General features: G+C 45.2%; 1 protein-coding gene across 1 annotated transcript in view; it reads left to right on the top strand.

Moving 5' to 3' along the window:
* Positions 1–5,741, top strand: part of RGL3 (ral guanine nucleotide dissociation stimulator like 3) — a 50,963-nt gene extending 45,222 nt beyond the window's left edge. The window contains exons 18-21 of the mRNA XM_018571745.1: positions 1,847–1,904; positions 2,179–2,235; positions 4,221–4,563; positions 5,630–5,741. Coding sequence (XP_018427247.1) covers positions 1,847–1,904; positions 2,179–2,235; positions 4,221–4,315 — 210 coding nt within the window. The 3' untranslated portion in view covers positions 4,316–4,563; positions 5,630–5,741. The remainder of the gene's footprint in view (positions 1–1,846; positions 1,905–2,178; positions 2,236–4,220; positions 4,564–5,629) is intronic.
* The last annotated feature ends 3,211 nt before the right edge of the window (positions 5,742–8,952 follow it).

Consider the following 8,952-nt stretch of genomic DNA (forward strand, 5'->3'; position numbering starts at 1 on the left):
GAACTACACGCAAGCCCGAGGCCAACAGTAAGGGCGTGATTTATAAACCGTTTGCATGGAGAACAGCTATGGGAATGACAGTCACAATTTATTATGGCCACTAGATGGAGCCGAGGAGCAGAGGAATTTCTTATGCTCCACGGCTCCAACTATTGGCCATAATGTGTAGTGAATCTTCTTCACGTTCTCTGTGCTTACATTTTATAAATCACCCCGAACTCATTCATTCCCATTTTTTTATTTGCATTTTCTTAATCGGCTGTCCTTTTTGGTAAAACAAAGCCATCAGACATCCCTGCGTATGCCTCTTCTTTCCTGAGTGAGCTGCACTGTACATGGCCTGCAGTTAGAACCAAGAAAATATTACATACATAGAGGTGAGCTTAGACTTTCCCACATCCAAAGCGGCACATTCTAAAGATGGACACACAGATGCAAGCTTTCCGCCAATTTCAACCACTTTCTACCCAGCTGAAGCTGAAACTCCGAGTGATTGAATATGGAACTTAGAGGTTTCCATCAACTGCATGGAGATGGCACAGAAATTGCCTCGATCAAGCCCGGCAGGAGAACCTGATTGCTTGCGAGGAAGTTGTCACCTTTTTTTCCGATTTTGATAACCTGTATTGAAGGTGTCAGTTTATAGCCCAGTGCGATCCATCCAATTCAGGTGATAGATCAAACCCATGTGCAGTTCTGAGACAAGGCCAAAAGACCAAAGTGTGCCCCTCGCCATGAAATGTGAACTACCTTAGCAGCATAGGGTGCAGGCTCTGCTGACCCAGTCCAAGGCGGTCTCCTCTTCTGCCTACCCCTCAGCCCAGCCCTGCTAATTGGTGGCCTGCTGCTGGGATCCAGGCTACTTTGATCGAATGTTCAATTCACGGTTGGTCCAAAGTCGCCTGAAAGTAACCAAGCGTATGGTTGGCCTTTGCCCCATCACTTTCTGAACCATGCTTACTGCAAAGGGCAAAATCCTCAGCTACAAATAATATAAAAATAAATCTTGGCATTGATGATCTCCTCTCCGGTCCCCGAATGCAGGAAGTGATGTATATTACATCACTTCCACATTCAGCTGTCATCCCCAGCTACAGAAGCTGTTGAAGCAGATCTCTGCTTCATCAGCTTTTCTGGGGGTCCCTAGGTGACATTAGGGGTCTTGGCCATGTAAATTGGCTATCACATAGGGAGCTTCTTATCCCCCTATGTGATAGCAATAAAGTTAAGTGTATAAAAAAAAAAGAAAACAGTAATAAAAAAATGAAAGAAGCATAAAAAAAATAAACACCATTTTTTTAATAAATCTCCCACCCCCCACATACACACGCAAACATGCGTCAGGCGCGCCTACATGTGAAAACAACGATTGCGCCTATCGCGCCACACATGTTACATATCACCGCGAACGTCGGAGTGTGAGCAATAATTTTAGGGCCATTAATCACTGATAACACTAAACTAATGAGCAGTAAAAGCGTTTAAAGCGTCGCCTATGGACAATTTTGGGTGTGGTCGTTGTTTGCGATTTTGTGGGCGGAATAAATGTTTTTTAACATAACGGAGGGAAACATTTTTTCCCAAAAAAATTTAAGTTTTTTTCTTCATTCTATAGTAAAAAATAACCCCCCCCCCCCCCCAGTGCTGATTATATACCACCAAAAGAAAGCTCTATCTGTCCCTAAAAAATGTTAACATAAATTGCATGGCTATAGTCCGTTCTTGCTGACTGGTGGAATTTTTGACTGACTGGTGAGACACCCTAAAATTTTTCGAGCCCTGTATATAAATAATACATAAAATGTCAATATATTTATATTATTAATCATTTATTGTTCCTCTTCAGCTCACCAGTCAGGACAAGTCTCGGGTGGTCATACAACGGGCTCTACATAAGCACAAATAATAATATCTATATTGTCATCAGTCATCCTCCTCCTAGCTGTACAACTTCCTGATTTCTTTTTTCCCTTTTCCATCTTGTTTTGTTAGCTAAAGCAGATTGTGAGCCCCTGTAGCTCTATATGTGTGTGCAGTGGTGCGTTTTGTCTATTTGTGTAGCATTAGGCAGGTGCGTTGTAACGCATCAACCTGTATTTCCTTGTGTGTTGACATGCATTGTAGAGGTGCGCTGATGTATGTTTCCAGTTCATTTTTTAATTTAGGATTTGGAGTGGATAAAGTCAACAGCCATTGACCAAGGCTCCTTGTTACAGGTTGCCTGCGCTTCGAAACGCAGATTAGATGTGTTTTGATGCATTGCCATAGACTTCTATGGGCCTCACAGCGCAGAAAAAAAGGGCATGTGTTATTATTATTATTCAGGATTTATATAGCGCCAACAGTTTGCGCAGCGCTTTACAATAAAAGGCTGACATTACAATCACAATACAATTCAAGACAAGATGGTAAGGAGGGCCCTGCCCCTGAGGGCCTCTAATCTAAAAGGAGGGGCAAGTGATACATGAGGAGGTAGCTGTGTGGGGATGAATTATTTGAGAACGTGATATTTCAGTGGTTAGTTTGAGGTGGGATAGTGGGAGATAGTCGGACAGTTTGGGGCAAAGAGTTCCAGAGGATGGGAGAGACTCTAGAGAAGTCCTGAAGACGAGCGTTGTATTTTGTGTTGTATATTGTCCTCACCCCTGTACACCCTGTATTCACAAAAGCAAGTTTTACAATTCTGCTATGGGCCTATGGCAGGGGTGGGCAACTCCAACCCCCCAGCTGTTGTGGAACTACAAGTCCCATGAGGCATTGCAAGACTGACAGTTACAGGCATGACTCCCAGGGGCAGAGGCGTGTTGGGATCTGTAGTTAAAGCACAGCTGGAAATATCTGTGAACATTTGCAAATATATGTCAAAACGAATGTTCTCTAGTTATTTTCTTTACAAGTGCAATTAATATTCAAATGTTTTCAGGTAATATCACATTATGTCCACTAAAGCAGCGTAGGAAGTATATATATTCTAGGCTCCTCAGCACCATCTAGTGGCCACAATTTGGTATTGCATGGAAAAAGTACCTTCCTTGTAAAGAAACAACTGAAGAATGTTTGTTTTGGTATATATCGGCACATATGTTATTAGATATTCACAGGGCTTTGTACCAGATTCATACTTATAGGGGTACATTGTACTTCATACTTATAGGGGTCTATTCATAAACCCCGTTTGCCCTGTGGATAGTTTATGAATAGACCCCTATAAGTATGTTTCCGGTACAAAGCATCTTTATAAACACTGTGTCACGAGGCTCATTTATGGAAATCGGCAGTTCAGAATGGCAGCTGTATTTACAGAGCAACATTTTGACAGCCTGGGATCTGCTGGCAGATACAGGGAGGGGGGTTGAAGCAGCAGCGCAGAAGGACAGGGCCTGCCACACAGTGGTGGAACAATCACCATGGTGACCCAGGCAGCCGCAATGGGGCCTGGGGCACAGGGGGGCCCGGCCAGAACATCCCCCTGATGCCGTGTGGGCCGCCTGGGTCGATATGGCATCGCAGGCTGCTGGCTGTCACTTGCGGCTGTGAGGAGGAACAACCTGTCAGTGATCTGTGCAGCGGCGCGTTCCCAAGTCAGTGACAGCCAGCAACGGAGGTGAAGGAGGCTGGGCTCGGTGTCGGCAGCGCAGGAGGAGGTGGGGGGCCGGCGTCGGCAGTGGAGGAGGAGGCGGCAGGGCTTAGTGACGGTCACTCTCAGGTGGGCTGTGTGGGATCTCAGGTGGGCTCTGCAAGGAGCGTAAGTAGGAATCACAGGGCCCCATACAAGATTTTTTGCTATGGGGCCCTGTGATTTCTAGTTACGCCCCTGCTGCTTCATATACCCGGACTACTTCAATCAGGTTTATGGGCACCTAATGTACACAACTGGGTAATGTTCCCACAATATAGAGAGCTGGTATTAAAATGTGTGGCTGCTTCCAGTGAGTAGAGATGTGGAGTTTGTGGATCTTTGTCATATCAACTTTTGAAGAGATTTGACCCCCACACCCTGTATAGGCCTTCCTGATGGTGCCACTGGCGTGTCGGGCATTTGTCTCTGACCTTATGGTGAACCACTTTCTATGGTCATATGAAGATTTCCAATTTAAAGTCACATGGCTGAAATAAATCTCCTTGCCCTCGGGTGATAGCGTTGTGAATTGGGTCTGTGGTCATGTCTTTTATTGGCTTGTTTTATGATCTGACTCCCAGTCCTTGTACCCGCTCTGCAGAACTGACCATCCCGGACACGGCCAATGTATACTACGCCATGAACACCTCCGCCAATTTCGACTTTGTCCTGAGGAGAAGAGCGAGAAACAGCTGACCTTCCGAAACGCAACGCCATCCGGGCGGAGACTGGAGCACGCCTGGCCCAGCTCAGCAGTTATAGTATACATGATTATTACATGTATGACATATGACAAGAGACTGGATCCTCCTTGTATTACACCTGTATTATAATATAGAGGGTTATTACACACTCCGTACCTAGACATGGAGGCCTTCTCATACCACGCCCAGGTTCTAATATAATACTATATTTTTTTTAAATCACCGGTGTACTTATATCAGGTTATGTAATGTACACAAAAGAAGAGGCGCCTTTCCTGGTGCAATATCATTTAATCCAAAAAGACAGGCATAAAGGTGAATTGACAGGTACTCACTATGTTGAAGATAAAAACAAGCCGTTGGACAATATGACCAGAGCAATAAAAAGATCCGGATAGCGTGTCCTGTATAAAGCACTGCTGTGTCGACGCGTTTCCGGGGCACGCCCCCTTCATCAGGACGTAATGCCAGTCTCCTCCCTGCTGTAGCTTAAGAATGGGCTGCTCAGACGTGATAGGGTCAAGTAGTAGAGGCTGATTGGACGGGGGCTGGGGATGTATGGTATCAAAGACGGCAGGCAATAACAACCTTGTGTCTGACACCAAACTCGCGGCCAATCAGAGCTGTTAAAAACCGATAACTATAATGACATAGATCGGATCTACCATGAATACTGGCATATAGCAGCAGTCTGCCCTATGTAAAATCGATTTTACGATTATACGATTTTACATAGGGCAGACTGCTGCTATATGCCAGTATTCATGGTAGATCCGATCTATGTCATTATAGTTATCGGTTTTTAACAGCTCTGATTGGCCGCGAGTTTGGTGTCAGACACAAGGTTGTTATTGCCTGCCGTCTTTGATACCATACATCCCCAGCCCCCGTCCAATCAGCCTCTACTACTTGACCCTATCACGTCTGAGCAGCCCATTCTTAAGCTACAGCAGGGAGGAGACTGGCATTACGTCCTGATGAAGGGGGCGTGCCCCGGAAACGCGTCGACACAGCAGTGCTTTATACAGGACACGCTATCCGGATCTTTTTATTGCTCTGGTCATATTGTCCAACGGCTTGTTTTTATCTTCAACATAGTGAGTACCTGTCAATTCACCTTTATGCCTGTCTTTTTGGATTAAATGATATTGCACCAGGAAAGGCGCCTCTTCTTTTGTGTACCTTTTTTAGATGTTCCAGTACCCTTGACTGTTTTTGAGGCTGCACCTTGCATATGTGCTTACGATTTCTTCCCAAGGAGGGGTAAGGATTGTCCTTGGCGCTTTTAAAACCATAAACTTTTCAGGTTATGTAATGTATTCAGTATGAGCACTGAACGTTACAAATCAGTTCCAGAGCTATGGGTATAGCTATGGGCCAGTTATCATGTACCTTCAGGCCATGAGCTTCAGCTCCGTACGTCACCCCATGAGGCAATTGTAATCTGCAGTGTGATCATCATTGGTTAATAAAACATAAGAGAATCCTCCAATTCATTCAAATAAACCGCAGGGCTCAGTGCAGATTTACCTTCCTTCTTGTACACTAGGCCTAGCTACCACCTAGATTGCTCCAGCACTAGTGATGCAAGTACATCCAGCTTTAGGGTTACACTGCATTGTGTCTTACGGTTAGTTTGCTCCCACGTACAGGTGCAGACCTGGATTTCAGTTGTTTGACTCCCTAAAGCCAGCGGTGTCCCTTGTAGACTTTTTTCTACCTGACGAGTAATGGTGTCGGTGCACGAGAGTGACGCAACCGTATGCAGACCTATGACGCTCTGTCCGGTGTCCCACCCAGCTCCTGACAACCAGTGATGTCACTGGTTGCCAGGTGCTGAGTGGTACACCGCACAAGAGCGTTGGAGGTCTGCAGAGGGTGGCGTGACTCTCGTGCACCGACACCATTCCCCCTCAGGCGGCCCTTACACATCTCGCTGCCCAGCTTTTAACAACCTGGGACAATCTGACCAGTAAGGGGCCAGAGGGGCCAAAGTGACCCAGGCCAGCCACTACACAACAAACATGCTGCTCTGCCTGCCGCGACCCCAATTCCTCTATGTGACCAAAAGAGATGCCGCCTGAGGCAACAAGCTCAGGCTGCCTCATTAAAGAGACGGCCGTGGCTCAAACTCTTATACCGTGCTGCCCCCTTATATCTGCAGAAGCTGTGCCCTCGCAGTCCTGTACACCTTTGACAGTGTAAAGAGGTGCCAAAAGAGGCGCCATCTTGGCCTTGGGATCCATCTTGGATTGCAGTTGCCATGGTGCAGCACATGTGATCATCTATGACACCAGCCATTTGAGGAAAAACTCCTGCGCTCTACATAGCAACCAAACTACATCTGCTATACTTACAATACAGCTTAGAAATAAAGCCGGCTTCTGGCTGTTGCGCTCCATACAGACACCTTGCGGGTCAATTTATAAACAATTTGCAGAGCCATTCGCCTGTGAATCGCTGTGAACGTTCATTCTGTGCGAATAGAGGCAAAAACAAATTGTCTTAGTATATTTACTTTTCCGGTCAGATGTAATATAATGTCACATAAAGGCCATAGATGGAGCTGAGGAGCATAGGAGATAAGTATATTTTTTTGTCCTATGCTCCTCCATCTAGTGGCCATAATGCAGTATTGCATGACAGTACATTCGACCTGGAAATAAAAACGTTTGTTTTTGCCTCTTTTCACACATAGAGATTTGCAGGGTGAATGGCTTTGTGAATTTTTATAAATATACCCAAACAGTCTTAATAAATCTATGCAAAGAGGGATTAGGATTATGCAAAGTGCAGTAAACCATAATAACAATCCAAATGTCAGGTGGAAGCTTTGCTAACCGTCTTGCTGAAATGAGAATGTAAAGAGTACATAGAAGGGCTTAGATACTTACCTTTCCAGGAGAAGATGCTGCTTCAGATTCCCTCCAGTGCCATTCACTTCACTGAAAGCCTAGGCATTTGGTCACATGATTGCTTGTTATGAACTACTACACTCGGCATTGCGGCAATGCTCCTCGTCTCGCTCAGCTTATCTTTGCCTGAGTTTAGAATACACAACACCTCCCCCTCATCCCAGAGCTGTACAATGCGTGGCCGTGCTCAGCTTGGCTCTCCGGGTCAGGAGATTTAGAGGCTGCAAGAGAATGAAGACTTTTGCTGCCTATGACATTTCAAAGATTGACCAGGAAACCATTGGACGGAATCAGAGGTGGGCAAGACACCGTCTGACCTACAGGGAAAGAATGGCGCCTCTCCAATCACATACCATATATCATTATATAACCTGTAATAGGAAAACATCAGCTGCAATCTGATTGGTGGTTGAAGGCCACACCTCCTTTGAACTTTCCACCAGTTTGCTCATTTGAGGAGCGCTTGTGTGGATCACCGCCGCCACAAGAACAAAGACAAAGGACAACTCCATTTGGGGTATCAATGATGACATGCAAAGGGCAGTGATCCATAGCAGCTGATTTCCGTTGACAACAATTAGGATACGATCCCTGATTGGCTGCTAGGGTTTACGATGGCAGAGTTGCACCCCGTCATTGTTCTCTGCATGGTATACACCAACACCTTGTACAAATATGTAAATATCATTACCAACTAAATACATTCTGAGCTGCTGCTCGATGCGGCTTAGTAACCAAAAATATCAGCCTTCGCGTGCACTCGAGATTTGTTTAATTCCGTTTTCCCCTTTTGGGTTTTCCAGCACAAATTCATATTTTGCACTTTGAACATTTAATGTCATATGTGTCCCCCCCCCATGTCTCCTGTCTTGCTAGAGCCAAGAACTGCGACTATATGTTCACTAGAGCACCACCTCCCCGTGAAACCCGATGAGGTAACCTGACCGGTGACACATGAGAACCCTTTGTGACCATTGTTACATGTAGCGGATCATGTTTGTGTTCGTGGAGAGGGGTGGGTGAGGTAGGCCTAGACGTGTTTCAATAATACTTATTTCAAGGCAACCAATAGTAACTGAAGTTTTCTAAACTATTCAATGGATCTTCCCTGAAATCCATCGCCAGGTTTGGTCTGCAGCCACATCAGGTGATATCATTAGATAGGTAAAGGGTATCTGTGGTGGAATGTATTTCTATATTGAATTTCCATAAGTTCTATCCTGCTCCTAATAACCAGATCCATCTGGAAGTTTGTAAACGTATTTATTGAAGATGCCCATAGGATGGACTTCCCCAATGTACTGACACAATGTCACTCAGCCCTGTGAATGTGCACTTCCTGGTGTCACCAGCCTGCCGTCTGAACTACAACTCAACATCTGGACAATGCAACATTATAATTGCTTGCTGGAAGCAATGCATGATGGGTTATGTAGTCTTGGGAAATGGAGATTGCATCACATCAAGCAGCAGGGAAAGAGACGCAAAGTACACTGGGAATCCAGGAAGTTGTTGGAAGTGATGGGCAGATGGAAGGCAGCACTCACTACATAAAAGGGATTTTACAAGTAAGCTTTGATTGTATTATGAAAAACAAATCCAGTCTGTATTCCTATTACAAGGGTGACATTATAACAGAAGAGGATATGCTGGGACTTTACAGCTCCTTTAAAGGGACATTTCTGTGTACTTTTGGTGAGTTCTTATTTGCGTT

Source organism: Nanorana parkeri, unplaced genomic scaffold (genome assembly GCF_000935625.1).
Source record: "Nanorana parkeri isolate BGI_ZX_2015 unplaced genomic scaffold, ASM93562v1 scaffold1825, whole genome shotgun sequence".
In the NCBI taxonomy this organism is placed as follows: domain Eukaryota; kingdom Metazoa; phylum Chordata; class Amphibia; order Anura; family Dicroglossidae; genus Nanorana; species Nanorana parkeri.